The sequence below is a fragment of the Mustela nigripes genome, chromosome 4 (assembly GCF_022355385.1).
Source record: "Mustela nigripes isolate SB6536 chromosome 4, MUSNIG.SB6536, whole genome shotgun sequence".
Lineage (NCBI taxonomy): Eukaryota > Metazoa > Chordata > Mammalia > Carnivora > Mustelidae > Mustela > Mustela nigripes.
Genome location: NC_081560.1, coordinates 27,284,548 through 27,303,644, shown reverse-complemented (window position 1 = coordinate 27,303,644; position 19,097 = coordinate 27,284,548). Strand labels below are relative to the sequence as shown.

Sequence of the window (19,097 nt, the reverse complement as noted above, 5' to 3'; positions counted from 1 at the left end):
CTTACTGCCACAGTTTTAAGGTGGGCTGGAATACAGAATAAGAAGGCAGAGATTCATGATATGTTTCTTGCTTAACAATGCCTTTCTACTGCCTTCATAAACATGAAGTAAATAAAATTCTTGGGTCTTTTTTTTTTTAATCCTCAAAATTCAAAATCCTTCAATAGAGATGTTCCTCCCTTCAGGCATTTAGGGTTGGAGAAGAAAAATCTATGATGCTATTTATTTTATTTTCTTGTTTCTAACTTTTCCCCTTCAACTTGAATGCTTCTAGAATTTGTCCAATATTCTTGAAACTCAGAAATACCATGAGATTGTGCTTATATGTGTCTCTACATTAATTTTCCCAGTACTTGGTAGATTCTTTATACAGCTAAAGTTATATGTCTTTTTAGCTTAGGAAAATTGGCTTTAAATCTCAATTTGTTCATTGTTCCTCCTTTTTTATTCCAGTCTAGGCTCATGTTATCTTTAGTGTAGATACAGCAAGATTATTAAACTTACTATTTTTGCTCATCTACTTCATTACTTTGTCCTTTTCCTCTAAATTCTAGGGAAGTATCTTGAGCTAATCAATCAAATCTCTATTTTAGATTCATCTTTAAAGTACCAAATCTGCTGTTCATTGCCATCTATGTGTTGTTTTTGGTAATTAAGCAATTGTTTATCTTGTGTAATAGCTATTTCTCCCAGTACCATTTTTTGCCCAAAGGACAAAAAGTGCTATCAAATATCATTAACATGAATCAAAAGATTTGATAAACGAATATTTGTTCTCATTCCTCAGAGGGTCCCTGTTTAATTTTTGCTATCTAGTGACTATTTTTCATCAGCTTGTTTTTAAAATTTGCAGATATAAAATTCTGTCCTATTATATTATTTAGGCATCTGTCTATATAATACAGTCCTCATGAAGGAGAAAGAAGGAAACGCCTGCTGTAGCTTCATTTGTTAGTGGGCCAAGGGAAGTATCATCATCAGGTCATAAGCTAGAGGAATGCAAACACTATGAAGGCACGAGAACCAACTGCTAAATGAGCTGTTGCTTTCCAGTATGTAGCGTTAGGATTTTAGTGGATAGCAACCTGACTCCCCCCCCCCGCCGCCCCCCACTGACAGCTCTCTAACCAGATATGCTCTCTAACCAGATACGTCTTCTAGCCCTTCTGCTTTGGATTTTCAGATAGCTGTCTAAATTGAGAACTGTAGTTCCAGAAGGACTGAAAAGTGCTTAACAGAATGTTCAGGAAAGCCTGTCTGTTCTTAGCTGTTTTCCCCCTTAGTGGTTATACTTCCAGTTCTATAGGTACTGCCCCTTTCCTACATTCAATTGCTCTAGCTGGTCTACCCTTCTCAGTTGCATTCTACAAATCTTCCATACTAACAGCAAATGCTATCTGGTCAGTTGCTTCATCCCTAGGGTAAACAGCGGAATTCCCAAAGATGCATATTTGCCCCTATCTGAATATTTCTCCCCAATTCTTGCCTCCCCAGCCTTTTTTTCTGAGATAGCATGTTCTTGTACACTGTCTAATGAAAATCTGGTCATTTACATTCCTGTGTAAACCCACTGTTCTGTGTTAAATTGTTAACTATTTATTAGTGATCAGAATGGTCTCCAGTCTAACCCTATCTGTAATTTACCATTGAGAAAGTTCCAGAATGTCTGAATTGTCCATGGAAACCTGAAAACAACTCATTATAGCACTTCCCTCTTTGATGTTTATTTCCTTAAGAACAATCACCATGTGCCATGCTTTTGCCAAAAAAATAATAATAATTGTAGGTGCCCTAGAAAATATATTGCTGAAATATTGGCAAATATTTATGTAGAACAAATATTAATATTTAGATTGAATTCCTTGAGCACTAAACTGAAGAGAACAACTCACTAACTACTGATGGGAATCAGGAGAAAAATTCTCCCCTCACCCCTCTCTCTCAAATTACGCCGTGTGCGCATGCACAGGCACACACATGTGCGCACATACACACGTGTGTGTGTGTGTGTGTGTGTGTGTGTGTGAAATACCACTACCTGAGTTACAGAGCTTCACACTAAATTCCTACTCTCTATTTAGCCGTCCAGATCCACCCTCCCCATTATCTACTCCACTCTTTTCCCTGGAACTGCATGAATTATGCCAACAGAAGTCTATTTCTCCTGCTTTCCTTCTGGGTTCTACTAATGGGGAAAGCAAGCAGGAGACTAGAGAAATGGAGAGGTATGAAATCGGAGTATTTATTTCTCCAGTTCATGAGACCCCCTAGGGCTGACTCTCCCATGGCAGCTGGTTTCTGATCCTCTCAGCTACCTACTTTACACTGAGCATTCTCAGACCTCTTCCTCTGCATGTTCATTTAAGACGAGGGGTCGAGTTAGCCTGTATCTCATACTGGCCCTGAGTTCCTGCACTATTCCTTTAGTTTCCCTAAATACTGCCCACACTTTATAATAACTCCCTTTGTAAATACAACCTCCTTGAATTTTCCTATTTTGAGTGTCAATTTCTCATTAAGACACACACACACACACACACACACACACACACACACTGTTCACCACTGTAGGTCTCTGACATGCATGTAGTCAAGGTTATTTCTTTGTCTTACTGAGGAATGAGGCTGTTACAGTTAACTTAACCAAGTTTATCTTTCCTCCAGAATGTCGTCATTGCCCCATTGGGAGTTTTCCGCCAACAGGGCAAAAGATAGTTCTACTGTTTACCCTGCTTTCCAGCATGGAATGCATTTGTTTGTTTATTTAGAAATAATTCCAGTTGTTTTACTGGGATTTTAGGAAGCAGGGAAGGTAAAAGTAGAAAATACAAAGTGAAGATTCAAATCGTTGTATTAAAATATAGCGTCTTTTATCCCACCTGCAAAGATGTTTAAGAAAGAGAATTTGATGTTTCCTCCCATCTATGTACTGACTATTCCACAACTACATTTAACTTAAATTACTTGAGTCAAAAGTTAAACCTAGCTTTTGTTTGTTGGTTTTCTAGTGCACTGAAATTTCTAAAAATTTTAATTGTGAAAATATGAAAAATAAAATGTTCTCTTTACCGTAAAATATTACTTTCAGGAACTAAACTGTATTTCAATTTTCACTAAACATCTAATAATAAAACATTTATATAAGGATGTTTTGTCTTCATAAACTTATAATACTATGAGAAACAAAAAACAACTAAAATCAATAAAAAGATAAAATTCTATTTCCATATTGTACAGCCTCTGTATTCCTCTATTAGCAGCGGACAAAAATGCTGATCATCAAATACTCCTGGATCTTCTAGGGACTAGGCCTCTGGGACACTATAATCTTAGGAGTTGTTTCTGAGTGATATTTCTTTCTGATCTCATCTAGCTCACCATCACCAAGTAAATATGAAGCCAGCACTGGAATTTGAGAAAAATAGTTCTTAGCCAGGATATGTTTGTGTTTGATCTTGTGAATAAACAAGGGTTCATATCCCTGAAAAGAAAAGAAAATCAAATTCTATTAAATGTCACAGATATATTTTGCCAAACAAAAAAATAAAAACACTTTCATATCTTGGTACCCTTGCTCATCTGTCCTCTCAGCCAGAGAACATTGCTTCCTACTTTGTCTACCACCTTTCAGGGCTCAGCTGCCATGCTGCTCTAACCCTGAAGCCTTTTCTGACTCTCCTTCTGACCTCTGAGACCAAACTAATCTCTCCTTCTTACTTGCAAGTACTTTTATGTATTTTAATTGTAGTATTTAGTTCATTCTGCCTTCAATTTCACTATTTGCTTGAGAGTCCCTCCATTATAAGGAATACTCCTTGAAGGTTCAAACTGGTCTTTTTTATGTAATTATCTCTCAACACCATCCAAAATCAATATATTTGAATGAACAATTTTGTCATCTTGGTTCTCTCTTTAACTCTACTTCAACACTGGTTAATTTACCAACTTTTGCCCAAGTTATTTTTTCTAAAATTGGTACTTATCTCCCAATCTCCAGGGTCCAAAACAAAGATTATGATGGTATTCTGACAGTATAAACTTCTCTTTGTATCCCTTTTTACCACCTTGAATTCCTACTTCATGAGTCCATTTTCTGTCTTCTAAACAGAAAATAACCTTTCTGCCTTTATCAAGCCTCTGTACGTTTCCACTTTAATTCTTTATTAATGTTTATGCTTCTTGTCTCTCCACAGCTAGAACAGTACTTTGAACTTTTTTTTATGTAGCATTGCCACTGTATATGACCATCTGTTTTCTAATGAGAGCCACAGACTGCTTGCTGCCAACCCAATATCCACTCTCTCTTCCCCTGGTATTTAGAGGCCTGATCTTGTATTGTGTGATGTGCTCAGCTTTCCTAGACTTTAATCCAGCTAGGGGTGGGCATGTGACAGGTTTCCGGCCATTATACATACATGTATGTATATACACACATACATACATACATACATATACACATACATATATATATCAGAAGCCATTGGACAAAGCATACAAGAAAGTTTTTTTAAGAGAATGCAGGAGATGATTTAACTATTTCACCCCTAAGAGTCCACAAGCATGAGAATGAAACTCAAGTGCTAAACAGAGCTGAAGAAAAGGTTAGAGGGCCTGGGTTTCTGAGAGCACTGTGGAGCCACCATCTGGACCCCAGACTGCCAACCTCTGGACTTCTTGCTTGATGGAAACTAACTTCACATTTGATTAAGTCATTATCAATTGCTTAGTCTGTTCTTTGCAAACAAACTTGGATACAGCTGAAACAATGAAGACTTGTATCCATACACGTCCTAGTTTTACTCCAAGCACCTAACACAGTACGGGGCAAGCACACTCAAAAGAAAATTCTAACAATTAATAAATACCATCTATTTCCTTTATTAATCTTAATCGACACTTCTTTTCAATCAAATCACAAATGCAACTTGTACCTTCTCCTAAAATTTGTTTTCTAATAGTAAGACATCCCTCACTAAAGATCCCTTTATCGTGTCAAAACAAAGGTAAAAAAAAAAAAAGCCTGGAGAAAAGGAGCCAAAGCGTACAATATCCTGGCAGAGATTATTATGTAGGAGTACCCTGGGCCTATTTTTAACTTTCCTCTCTACAGGCACATATGCCAGAGCAAAATGCTCATCCCTTGCACTAATCTGTGTTCTACCACTTCTTAGTCCTTACTTCATTAAGAAAACTAACACATTTCTGATATGCAACACTAAATTACATGTGTACGGAACTTAAAAGGTTTTCAAAGCACCTTCACAGAACAAAAATATAATCATTAAAGGTAAGATAAGCATATTATGGTACATACAAGCAAAGGAACAATAAGCAACTTTTAAAGAGTAATATAATATGGAAAGATATCCAGTATATATTATCCCCTTTTCACATTATCCCCTTTTGACAGATGAGGGAACTAAGGCATTGAGACATGAGCAAATTTGCTTGACTTCTCCCAGCTCCTAAGTGATAGAGCTAGAATTCAACCAGGGCTGCTCTGATCCTCTGTATTGATTGCATGCATTTAGCTAACCTTCACAAAAATTTATGATGCAAAGAACTAAGTCTTAATGTCCTATAGATTACGAGTGACAGAAATGGGGAAATACTGGGTCAGGTCTCCTGACTTTAAATCCACTATTGTTCCTACTTTGACCAATGTGCACACAAGAAACTGCTCTGCATCATTAACATTCAGAGAACAGAAGCCTTTTTCCAGGCTTTTCCTATAACTTGTGTCATGATTCCAGAGAGCCAAGATTATTTTAAATTTTGAGCATTTTTTTTACTTACTGAGAAAGCAAATATCTCTGGGCATTAAGGAAATCCTAGAAATGCTTTAACTTGTGGCAAGACATAAACTATTCTTTAATGAGGCTGAATATTAATACTTAACCGATTACATTAGCCCAAAACCATAAAAAGGTGTTGTTACTGTTTTGTTTTGTTTAGTTTGTTTGGTTGAGAACCTTAGCTCTACTTAGAGAAATTCAGTAAGATCGTCGTCCTGAAATCAGAAATGCATGTGAATAGAACATTTAATTTGGTACTGCAGTAATTTGATTAAATACACAAAAGGAGTGTGTGGATTAATTGAAGCAGTAATATTAGCTTTGGGAATGAACTTCAATCCCACTACGGGTCCTAGATGAAATAATATTGTAGTGTTGGCTATGCTTTCTGTGATTAAATATTTATGAAGCAGTTTAGTTTACTAAATATAATATTTAACACAGTTTCAGTTTCATGCTGTTTTTTCTTTCAATCCCTTTTTCTGAGCCTGGCTTCTCCTAGAAAATTATTCCAAAAAGTTAAAAATTTAACTAGTTTCTCCTCTTTATACATTCTGCCTCCCCGGTAAAAACAGAAGCAGGGAATAGCACCATTCAAAATGACTATTAAATTTGAAGTCATTTCTTTATTTTCTCTTAACTGATATTTTGCATGAAATTCATAGTATAAAAATTTAATCAATAGAAGGTAGAGAATCAGTATCAGCTGTTGGGATTCTATGTTTGCTTGGTGTAAGTGAATCTCTGAGTAACTCAATTCTGTTCATCAAAAGGTTTTATGGATTGCATCTTGTAAGTAACTAAAATTAAATGGTATTGAATTTTTACAGTGCTTTCTTTGCTCCAAGTTAGTTGGGAGAAAATATAAAATGGAGTCTCAGAACCATACCCATCACTATGATGCCCATTTAGAGCACAAGATTATGAGCAAAATTTGAGAAATTAGTGTGCTTTTTAGACAGACTCATGATGGTTAATCAAAGAAGGGCAGATTCTAGGCTATATAATATTTATCTGGTATTTCATTTATTTATTCAGCAAATACTTACTAAAACTCCTAATGTGTGACAGGCACTGGTGTAGTTTATTAGAGAGACAGACATGAATAAGCTAAATAAAATTCCCTGTACTCATGGAATTTACCATGGAATGACACGCTTGGACTTGTTATTATTAGCAGAGAGGGGAACCAAGTTCAGATACTTGCAAGATGTTCAGATCTCTTATCCTGTCCTTTTCTGTGCCTTAGCATCCTTTTAATTTTAATCGCAGCCATAAATACCATCCACACATTTTGTTGCTGTTATTCGTTCTCTGTTTCTTCATCCAATGGAAGTATGAGAATTATGCACGGAATGTAGTAAAAGGTTACACTCTAATATTTTCACTGATAAAATTAACTCCTCAAATAAATTTCCACTTTCTTACCTCTTCGATACTTGTTAGCTTGAGATGAGCAACACCTTCATCTTTGGTAAGAAGAATGCAGTTCCAGGGGGACCATTCCAAGGACTTATCCCACCTGACCATGACCAGGTCATTGAGATCCTTCCAGGCACTGAGCACTGACTGCGATGCCCAGATGTTCTCCACCAGGTACTGAATGTCTTGTAGCTGCATGTCAACACAAGTTTGAAAAATAATGTTTTCTTCTAAACATAACAATTCTCTAAGATTATTCTATTACTTGAGGAAATAATCATATTGAGCATATTTTTAAAAGAGAAACTTTATTCATGAAGTTGTTAGTGCTTCCTATATCTTCTAATTTTTTTTTAAAGAGTTTATTTATTTATTTGACAGACAGAGATCACAAGTAGGCAGAGAGGCAGGCAGGTGGGGGGTGGAGCAGGCTCCCTGCTGAGGAGAGAGCCTGATGCGGGGCTTGATCCCAGGACCCTGAGATCATGACCTGAGCCGAAGGCAGAGGCTTTAATCTACTAAGCCACCCAGGTGCCCCATATCTTCTAATTTTTCACCAAATCTCTGCTCACTCTGCCCAAGCTACATTATTAGTTTTATAGTCAGAGAGACTACATCTTTAACCCAGAGAAAGATGCATATATTTCCTCCAGTGTGCTAATTTTACCTTACGTGTATATGGTATTCAGGGCTTCTCAAAATGTATTATTCACCAATATCCTTATCCTAACCCTTATCCTCAGGGTTATTGTAGGCCATTTTTTTTCCACTTTACAAATGAAGAAATTGAGATTTGATAAGGATTAAGCAATTTCCTTAGTGTTATTAAAAGACTTTGTTGTCTTAATGAAAAAAGAAGGGCAATGAAGTAACTGTTTAAAAACCTTTTTTTTGTTGTTGTTTTTTAATCTAAACCATAGTAGCTAAAATTCTTGAAATGGTTTTTTATCCCGAGGTCTTCAGACTTAGAATTGCCAGAGGGGCAAGCTTCGCAAAGTATAAGCATAAAGAAAAGAACCATTATTTTAAAGATTTTTATTTATTTATTTGACAGAGAGAGATCACAGTAGGCAGAGAGAGAGAGAGAGGGAAGCAGGCTCCCTGCTGAGCAGAGAGCCTGGTGTGGGACTCGATCCCAGGACCCTGACACCATGACCCGAGCCGAAGGCAGAGGTTTAACCCACTAAGCCACCCTGGCGCCCCAAACCATTATTTTAAAAGGTTTCTATGGGAAAGCAGGACTCTTTTCTGTAAAATCAGTGAACAAATTTCATCCATGACTGGCAACCCACACTGATCATACCTGGATCAGGAAAGCAATTTTGGAATCATCTTCATAATCAGCTTCTGAATAGTAGAGCCGCTGAAGTAAACATTTGTACTTTAAAAATGATTCTCGTTGTCGAGTCTCATTGTCAAGGTTAACACAGTGACGACACCGGTATATACGGTGTAAGGTGGATGAGACGGCAAACTCGGTGGAAGGCAAATAGAGCTGGCAACCGTGGCAAAAATAAATCTTCTTATAAAACTTCAGTGGGTCTGGAGGGACCTAAGTAGTAAAAAGGAAGAGGAAGAAGAAGAAGAAGGAGAAGGAGAAGGAGAAAGAAGGAGGAGGAGGAGGAGAAAGAAGGAGAAAGAAGGAGGAGGAGGAGGAGGAGGAGGAAAGAAAGAAAGAAAGAAAGAAAGAAAGAAAGAAAGAAAGAAAAGAAAAGAAAAGAAAAGAAAAGAAAAGAAAAGAAAAGAAAAGAAAAGAAAAGAAAAGAAAAGAAAAAGAAAGAAAGTTACAAAAGTCAGGCCAAACATTATTCAACAGAAGCACTGAGAGCTAACTTAGAATGAGATTAAAAAGTTGGTTAATTCTTAGTCTTATTTCCCTTAACTTCCCATTCTACACAAATTTAAATTTCAAGCAGTATTCATTTATCCTGCCAAAATATTAAGAACTCTGTATTATTTTTTAAAAGAATTTAGATTTTTGGTGTCCTGCTATGTTAATCTTACAGGGTAGATTCACATATAAATAAAAGCCTGCTAAACTGAGTGTTTTTCTCATTTCATTTATCTTAACACTAAATTTGGATTGGTTTAATGATCCATATTCAAAACTTGAAACTCTATATCATATAGTGGTTCTATTTTTATTTTTTTGAAGAACTTCCGTACTGTTCTCTGTAATGGCTATAGCAATTTAAATTTCAGAGAACAGAATAATACAAGCGTTCCCCTTTCTCCCTATCTTTGCCAATAGTTGTTATTTCTTGTCTTTTTGATACTAGCCATTCTTATAGGTATAAGAGGATAGCTCATTGTGGTTTGGGTTTGCATTTCCCAAACATTAGTGGTGTGAAGCACTTTTTCATGTTCATGTTGGCTATTATGTCTTCTTCGGAAAAATGTCTATTGAGGTCTTTTGCTCATTAAGATGTTTTTATTTATTTGACAGAGAGAGAGATCACAAGTAGGCAGAGCAGCAGGGGGTGGGCGGGGGAAGCAGGCTCCCCACTAAGCAGAGAGCCAACAAGGGGCTTGATCCCAGGACCCTAAGATCAAAACCTGAGCTGAAGGCAGAAGCTTAACCCACTAAGCCACCCCAAGTGCCCCTCTTTTGCCCATTTTAAGTTGGGTTAAAATTATTTTGCTGTTGAGTTGTTATAAGTGACATTTTTTTTGTATTAACTCATCAGATACATGGTTTGCAAATATTTTTTCCCATCCCGTAGGTCATATTTCATTTTGTTGACTGTTTCCTCTCTGTGCAAAAGGTTTTCAATTTGATAAATCACATCTATTTTTGCTTCTGTCACCTTTGCTTTTATTATCATGACCAAAAAATCACTACTAAGGTCAAGGTCAACAAGATTTTCCCTGCATTTCCTTTTAATAGTATTATAGTTTCAGGTCTTATATTTAAATCTTTAACCTATTTGGAGTTGATTTTTGTACGTGGTGTGAGATAAAGATTGATTTTTAGTTTAAAATTTTTTTGTTTTTGCATGTGGCTATTCAGTTTTTTCAACATCATTTAGTAAGGAAACTATCCTTTCTCGATGGTATGTTCTTAACTCCATTGTGGGTTTGTTTTGGGGCTTTCTATTTTGTGGCACTGATCTATGTATCTGTTTTTGTGCCAGTATCATACTGTTTGAACTATATAGCTTGGGAATATACTTTGAAATCAGAAAGCATGATGCCTCCAGCTTTGTTCTTTCTAGAGATTGCTTTGGCTATACGGCTCTTTTGTGGTTCCATACAAATTTTAGGGTTTTTGTCTTTTTGTTTTTGTTTCTGTGGGAAATACCATTGGAATTTTGATAGGGATTAGGTGGAATGTACAGCTCACTTTGGGTAGTATGAGCAGTTAAACAATATTAATTCTTGGGAAAATATTTCTTTACTACAAAATAAATGTCAACAGCATGATCCACTTTAAAAAGGGATAAATTCAACTTCATTGAAATTAAAAAGAAATCTGCTATGTTAAAGATACTATTAAGAGAATGTGAAGACAAGCTACAGACTGAGGAAAAATATTTACGAATCATGTATCTTACAAAGGACTTACATATAAAATCTACAAGGAATTCTCAAAACTCAGTAACGAGAAAACAACTCAATTTTAAGAAGAGGGGTAGTGGGAAAAAGTATGTGCAGATACTTCACCAAAAAGTTACATGGGTGGTAAAAAAGATGCACGAAAAGATGCTTAATATTATATGCATTAGGAAATCACAGATTAAAATATAATGGGATACTACTATACATTTAGTGGAATTCCAAAATTAAAAGAGACTGGCAATTCCAGCTTCTGACAAGGATGCAGAACTACTGGAACTCTCACATTAGAGACAGGGATGAAACATGGTTCAGCCAGTGTGGAAAGTTTGGCCATCTCTTATAAAGGTAAATATGCATTTACCAGAGGACTCAAAAATCCCACTTCCTACGTATTTAATCCAAAACAATCAATTCACACAAAAACTCACAATCAAGTGTTTGTAGTGATTTTACTCACAAAAGCCCAACACTAAAAAACAGTCTAATGTTCTATAACTGTGAATGGCTAAAAAAGCTCTAGTATACCCAGACAACAAAAATATCCCTCAGCTCTAACAAAAATTAATGATACACTCAAAAACATGGGTGAGTATCAAATGTAATATGCTAAAGGAAGGAAGCCTGTTCTCAAAAAGTTACATATAGTGGGATTCCATTTATATAACACACTGGCTTGGGTATAACCATAGATATACAATGCACACCCGTGTCCGTCAAGGGTCAGGTTGCCGGGGGAAGGGCCGACTACAAAGTGGCAGCATGAGGGAACGTGGGGGGAGGAGGCAAGACTATTTCTTACCTTGATTGTGCTATTGATTACATGACTGCATTTGTCGAAACTGACCCAAATAGTCAAATTTGTTACATGAATGTGTAGAATATTAAAATCTATTACTGCAAATATATAAAAGCTGAGTTAAATATATAGAGTACTAGAAGGTAGCTTGGGCTAGAACATTAATTTGAATAAGAAATAATATAATGGGAAATTTTTCTCTTGGAGATATATATATATATATGTGTGCATATATATATATATATATATATGTATATGTACATATGTATATATGTATTTTTTTAAGATTTTATTTTTAACTAATCTTTCCACCCAATGTGGAGCTCAAACTTATAACCCTGAGATCAAAAATTGCATGTTCTACAGACTGAGGCAGCCAGGCACACTGACTTTTTGTTATATTCTCTTGCGATACAATTAAGTTTTAAAAATCCATTAAAGGGGGGCACCAGGCTGGCTCAGTGGGTTGAAGCCTCTGCCTTCAGCTCAGGTCATGATCTGAGGGTCCTGGGATCGAGCCCCGCATCAGGTTCTCTCCTCAGCGAGGAGCCTGCTTCCTCCTCTCTCCTCTCTGCCTGCCTCTCTGCCTATTTGTGATCTCTGTCTGTCAAATAAATAAATAAAATCTTCTTTAAAAAAATCCATTAAAGGGGTAGCTGGGTGGCTCCATCACTAGAGAGTCCAATTCTTAGTTTCTGCTCAGGTCTGATCTCAGGGTTGTAAGATAGAACCCCACATCAAGCTCTGGGCTCAGTGGGGACTGTGTTTAGGATTCTCTTTCTCCCTCTCCCTCTACTTCTCCCCATTTGCATGTGTTCTGTCTTTCTTTTGCTCTAAAAATAAATAAATCTTTAAGAAATAATAACATAAAAAACCCCATTTAAAATAAAATATAAAATTAATTTTATTTTTCTAAAAGTTTTAACTAGGGTGCCTGGGTGTCTCACTTGGTTAAGCAACTGCCTTTGGCTCATGATCGAGTCCGGCAGGGAGTCTGCTTCTCCCTCTGACCCTCCCCCTTCTCATGTTCTCCTTCTCTCTCTCTCTCTCTCTCTCTCTCTCATTCTCTCTCTCTCTCTCTCAAATAAATGAATAAAATCTTTTAAAAAATGAAAAATAAAAGTTTTACCTAAATATTGAGATTTTACATCAAAAAAAGAGTGAAATACATGTTTAGCTGGCTTCTTAATAAATTATAACTCTAAATATAATCATTAGAATAAAACACTATTTAGAATTCTTTTGTAAACCACTCCCTTCCAAACTTAAAAGTGTTTTAAATAGTTTTAGACAGTAAGAAGGCAGTAAGATACTTTCCTTGGCTTGAGATAGCAAAATCCTCATAGAGGCCTAAGCATGTTGGAGTTGGAAATGGTAGTTTAATTCAAATACATGTTACACTTGGAAGCTCTCTCAGGATATCTGTTCAGTCATAACTATGACTAAGCAATAAGTCTTATAAAGAAACACAAAAAACACAAACAAGGCACATGTAGAATCCCAGAAATGAAGAGTTTAACTCTCTGAGGCCTCATGAAGGAAGGGACCCATGAATTAAATGTCAGAAAATGAAGAAGAGTTAGCTGAGTGAAGTAGGGGACAGCATTCCAGGTGGAAATAGCAGTGTGTTCAAAAGCATGATAGTGTGAGAGAACAGGATTGCTCAGTGTAATATTCAGTTTGGTTCAGAGAGTGGGGAAGAATTCGAACTTAAAAATACAGACACAGAAGAAATTAAATGACTACATTTAATTTATTGACATAAAAGACAATCATTCAAAAGAGATTTCACCAACAAGATGGTCTTCCACATGGGCCCCAGGTTAAAGCATTAAAACAAAATGTGAATGTACTTCAATTTACTATGGCATATCTCAGAATTCTGAGAAAGGAATAAAGGAAAAAAAGTAGAGTACCTTAAGATGTCTAGCAACTTCTGGATTAAATAGAGGTGTTTTGATGTAATGAAAAAAGAGCGTTGCAATTCTTTTTCTGAGTCCTTCAAGATTATGATGTTTGACTCCTCTCATTATAAGGTCCACCTCTCTGTCAATCAATTCTAGAATTTCCTGAGTCAGTTTACATTCATGCTCCTATATAAAACACAAACATATTCAGTACAGAATTTTAAAGCCACTAAGTTAGTTTTCAAAATTACCACCAAACTGAAAACTATATTCTAAAATAAAGAAATTCCAAAAGAAACTGGTAGGAGTATAAATTGGTTCAATTAACTTGGAAAAAACTTGACATCATCTAGTAGAGCTTCAGATATGTGTAATCTGTAATCTACCAATTCTACTCTTTAGGTGCTTTAGAGAAATGTGCATATAGAATCATTGTTCATAATAATTCAAAATTAGAAACAACCAAATATCCACAAATAAATTGATGACATAAACAAGTGATGGCTTATTCATAGAATACATATATTGATAGAATATCACATGTATAGAAATGAATACAGCTATATACAATACCAAACCAATCTTACAAATTAATGTTGTTGAGCAAAAGCAGCAAGACACAGTATCATTCCATTTAAATAAAATCCAAAAGTAAGCAACACTAAACTATATTATTTAAAGATATATATATATATATATATATATATATATATACACACACATACACACACACATACATACATCATACATGGGTGGTAAAAAAATAAAGAGAATCAAGGAAATGACTGCTATGAAAGTCAACATTCTAGGGGATGAGAAGGTGAACTGGGATTTCAAAGAGAAAGAGGGATATTCACAATGTTGGCAATGTTCTGTTCTGGGGTCTGAGACAGGTTATATGGTTGATGACTCCATATTTGTTAAATTGTATATACATGTATATTTTACATATTTTTTCTGAAAATTTGTATAATTTACAATAATTTTTTGATAAAGTCACAGAAATGAGTATGGTTGAAAAGGAAAGCCCCAAATAGGAGTCAGGTGATTAAGGTAGGATCTGTGAGTGGTAAAACAGAAGTATGTTGCTCCAACTGCTCAAGAGAGGATTAAAAGAAACACAGTTCGAATGAGGAGTCAGAACCTGAAGTCAGTGTAACTGTAAAATAATGTTCTTCTGCACCTTTTAATACATTCTTGGTAAAGCTAACTCAAGAGTCTGTATCAGGGGTCCTTGACCATAAAGGCATATCACAATGACCTAGGGGAGATTTTTAAAGGTTTTAACATTGCCCTCCCACTTGAGGATCCAATTTAACTTCTCTGAAATGGGGCTTAGATATTATCCCTTATTCATTGATTCTCATATTCTCTCTCTTTCAGTCTCTCCTGTCTCTGTGAATCTTGCTCTCTCTTTTAAGCTCTCCAGATGATTCTAATGTGTACTCAGGTTTAAGATTCCCTGGTCTCTCTTAGTAATCATCATCAAAGTAATACCTATAATTCATTGAGGGCTCTCTATTTGTAAGCACTGAGATATATAGATTATAGTTATTTATATTTTATAAATATATATGTACATATGTATATACACATATATTTATATCCTCTAAGCAACTAATTCTATAAATGATGAAACCAATTTTCAGAAATATTAAATAACTTATCTAATATAATATAGCCATAATGAATAGATCCAGAATTTGAGTCATGTTTAAAGGCCTTAATCCTCTATCAAAATATTATTAAATAAATATACATGTAGATATACTAGGTTAAACATATTATTTAAAACATGCATAATTTATTTTTATAAGCCTACCCTTTGTTTTTGGTTTCTTTTTATTGTCATCAACCAGTTTATGTTCCTAAGTATGTCAGTTAGGAGGATTTCTAACTGTATTCTTCCCTACCTGCACTCTTTTTTCCAATCTGGCTTTTTTAACTGCCCACCATGGATCTCATACTCATTTCCAACCTCTGGACCTACTGCTTCTCACTTTCTTCCCAACTATTTCTATCTTCCAATGTTAGTCACTACACAAACATCTATACAATAAGGTAATCCAGAACAAAGGCAGTCAATGCCTTTGTTCTCAAGATGAGAAGAAATGGGGGCACCTGGGTGGCTCAGCTGGATAAGTGTAGCTCAGGTCATGACCTCAGAGTCCTGGGATAGAGCCCAGCGTTGGGAAGTCTGCTTCTCCCTCTCCTTCTGCTGCTTCCCTCCACTCCTGCTCTCTCTCCAAAATAAATAAATAAAATTGTAAAAAAAAAAAAAAAAATGGGGAGAAATACAAGAGGTCTATGGAGACTTACTTTCCAACAAGAACCATCACTCAACCACTTAAAGTGTCTTAACTTAAATCAATAAAGAGAAAAAAATTAAAATATTCTAATCCCACTTTAAAACTGCTAAAAATAAAATTTTCACTGAAAAGGGTCAAAATATATAGACAATTGCTGTTTTATTGAACTGAGTTGAGTATTAATCCCCATGTATTTGCATCCACTGCATAGATATGGATATATTTATGTTTAGAATATTCATTTTGCTATATTTATATTTATTACATATCATAATATATGGTTTGAGAACTTTTAGATAAATATTAATGCATAAACCACATCCTCCCCGAAGTACAACAAAATAATATAGCTGTTGACAAAATAAATTCATATATATAAACATTGATCAATCATCTTTACAATTGATACAAAACAGTTTATTGTAGTATTCATTTTTTAAGAATTGATAGTAATACCTCAAAACTAAGAGAAAGTTAATGTACCTTCACAGTATGTTTAAGCGTTAGGAGTACATCCAGCCTTTCGTCTTGAGAGATATTTTTCAGCAGAATGCACTTATAGATGTTCTGCAGCTCTCTGGCTCTGATGGTAAACTGTGTATCCATCTCAATTATTTTGCCACTCAATGTTCTCCATACCTTTGGAGCTGAACACTTAAAAATAATGTTTATAATTATCAGTTAATGAAAGTTTAAAAAATAATTTTGTTACTTCTGTTAAAAGCTAACTTAGGATTGCCACTCCTGCTTTCTTCTGATGTCCATTAGCATGGTAAATTCTTTTCCACCCCCTCACTTTAAATCTGGAGGTGTCTTCGGGCTTAAAATGAGTTTCTTGGAGGCAACATATAGATGGGTTTTGTTTTTTTATCCATTCTGATACCCTGTGTCTTTTGACAGGGGCATTTAGCCCATTCACATTCAGGGTAACTATTGAGAGATATGAATTTAGGGCCATTGTATTGCCTGTAAGGTGACTGTTACTGTATATGGTCTCTGTTCCTTTCTGATCTACCACTTGTAGGCTCTCTCTTTGCTTAGAGGACCCCTTTCAAGGTTGGTTCAACATCCGCAAATCAGTCAATGTGATACAACACATCAATAAAAGAAAGAACAAGAACCATATGATACTCTCAATAGATGCTGAAAAAGCATTTGACAAAGTACAGCATCCCTTCCTGATCAAAACTCTTCAAAGTGTAGGGATAGAGGGCACATACCTCAATATCATCAAAGCCATCTATGAAAAACCCACCGCAAATATCATTCTCAATGGAGAAAAACTGAAAGCTTTTCCGCTAAGGTCAGGAACACGGCAGGGATGTCCATTATCACCACTGCTATTCAACATAGTACTAGAGGTCCTAGCCTCAGCAATCAGACAACAAAAGGAAATGAAAGGCATCCAAATCGGCAAAGAAGAAGTCAAATTATCACTCTTCGCAGATGATATGATACTATATGTGGAAAACCCAAAAGACTCCACTCCAAAACTGCTAGAACTTATACAGGAATTCAGTAAAGTGTCAGGATATAAAATCAATGCACAGAAATCAGTTGCATTTCTCTACACCAACAGCAAGACAGAAGAAAGAGATATTAAGGAGTCAATCCCATTTACAATTGCATCCAAAACCATAAGATACCTAGGAATAAACCTAACCAAAGAGACACAGAATCTATACTCAGAAAACTATAAAGTACTCATGAAAGAAATTGAGGAAGACACAAAGAAATGGAAAAATGTTCCATGCTCCTGGATTGGAAGAATAAATATTGTGAAAATGTCTATGCTACCTAAAGCAATCTACACATTTAATGCAATTCCTATCAAAGTACCATCCATCTTTTTCAAAGAAATGGAACAAATAATGCTAAAATTTATATGGAACCAGAAAAGACCTCGAATAGCCAAAGGGATATTGAAAAAGAAAGCCAACATTGGTGGCATCACAATTCCGGACTTCAAGCTCTATTACAAAGCTGTCATCATCAAGACAGCATGGTACTGGCACAAAAACAGACACATAGATCAATGGAACAGAATAGAGAGCCCAGAAATAGACCCTCAAATCTATGGTCAACTAATCTTCGACAAAGCAGGAAAGAATGTCCAATGGAAAAAAGACAGCCTCTTCAATAAATGGTGCTGGGAAAATTGGACAGCCTCATGCAGAAAAATGAAATTGGACCATTTCCTTACACCACACACAAAAATAGACTCAAAATGGATGAAGGACCTCAATGTGCGAAAGGAATCCATCAAAATCCTTGAGGAGAACACGGGCAGCAACCTCTTCGACCTCTGCCGCAGCAACATCTTCCTAGGAACAACGCAAAAGGCAAGGGAAGCAAGGGAAAAAATGAACTACTGGGATTTCATCAAGATCAAAAGCTTTTGCACAGCAAAGGAAACAGTTAACAAAATCAAAAGACAACTGACAGAATGGGAGAAGATATTTGCAAACGACATATCAGATAAAGGACTAGTGTCCAGAATCTATAAAGAACTTAGCAAGCTCAACACCCAAAGAACAAATAATCCAATCAAGAAATGGGCAGAGGACATGAACAGACATTTCTGCAAAGAAGACATCCAGATGGCCAACAGACACATGAAAAAGTGCTCCATATCACTCGGCATCAGGGAAATACAAATCAAAACCACAATGAGATATCACCTCACACCAGTCAGAATGGCTAAAATCAACAAGTCAGGAAATGACAGATGCTGGCGAGGATGCGGAGAAAGGGGAATCCTCCTACACTGTTGGTGGGAATGCAAGCTGGTGCAGCCACTCTGGAAAACAGCATGGAGGTTCCTCAAAATGTTGAAAATAGAACTGCCCTATGACCCAGCAATTGCACTATTGGGTATTTACCCTAAAGATACAAATGTAGTGATCCAAAGGGGCACATGCACCCGAATGTTTATAGCAGCAATGTCCACAATAGCCAAACTATGGAAAGAACCTAGATGTCCGTCAACAGATGAATGGATCAAGAAGATGTGGTATATATACACAATGGAATACTATGCAGCCATCAAAAGAAATGAAATCTTGCCATTTGCGACAACATGGATAGAACTAGAGCGTATCATGCTTAGCGAAATAAGTCAAGCAGAGAAAGACAACTATCATATGATCTCCCTGATATGAGGAAGTGGTGATGCAACATGGAGGCTTAAGTGGGTAGGAGAAGAATAAATGAAACAAGATGGGATTGGGAGGGAGACAAACCATAAGTGACTCTTAATCTCACAAAACAAACTGAGGGTTGCTGGGGGGAGGGGGTTTGGGAGAAGGGG

At 36.1% G+C, this 19,097-nt stretch overlaps 1 protein-coding gene across 1 annotated transcript in view; it reads right to left on the bottom strand.

Annotated features, from left to right (window-relative positions):
- Positions 1-1,119: 1,119 nt before the first annotated feature.
- IQUB (IQ motif and ubiquitin domain containing) overlaps positions 1,120-19,097 on the bottom strand; it is a 50,364-nt gene continuing 32,386 nt past the window's right edge. The window contains exons 9-13 of the mRNA XM_059396487.1: positions 16,271-16,441; positions 13,488-13,664; positions 8,521-8,769; positions 7,224-7,409; positions 1,120-3,481 (exon numbers count right to left, since the gene is read on the bottom strand). Of these exons, the coding sequence (XP_059252470.1) occupies positions 3,299-3,481; positions 7,224-7,409; positions 8,521-8,769; positions 13,488-13,664; positions 16,271-16,441 (966 nt within the window). The 3' untranslated portion in view covers positions 1,120-3,298. The remainder of the gene's footprint in view (positions 3,482-7,223; positions 7,410-8,520; positions 8,770-13,487; positions 13,665-16,270; positions 16,442-19,097) is intronic.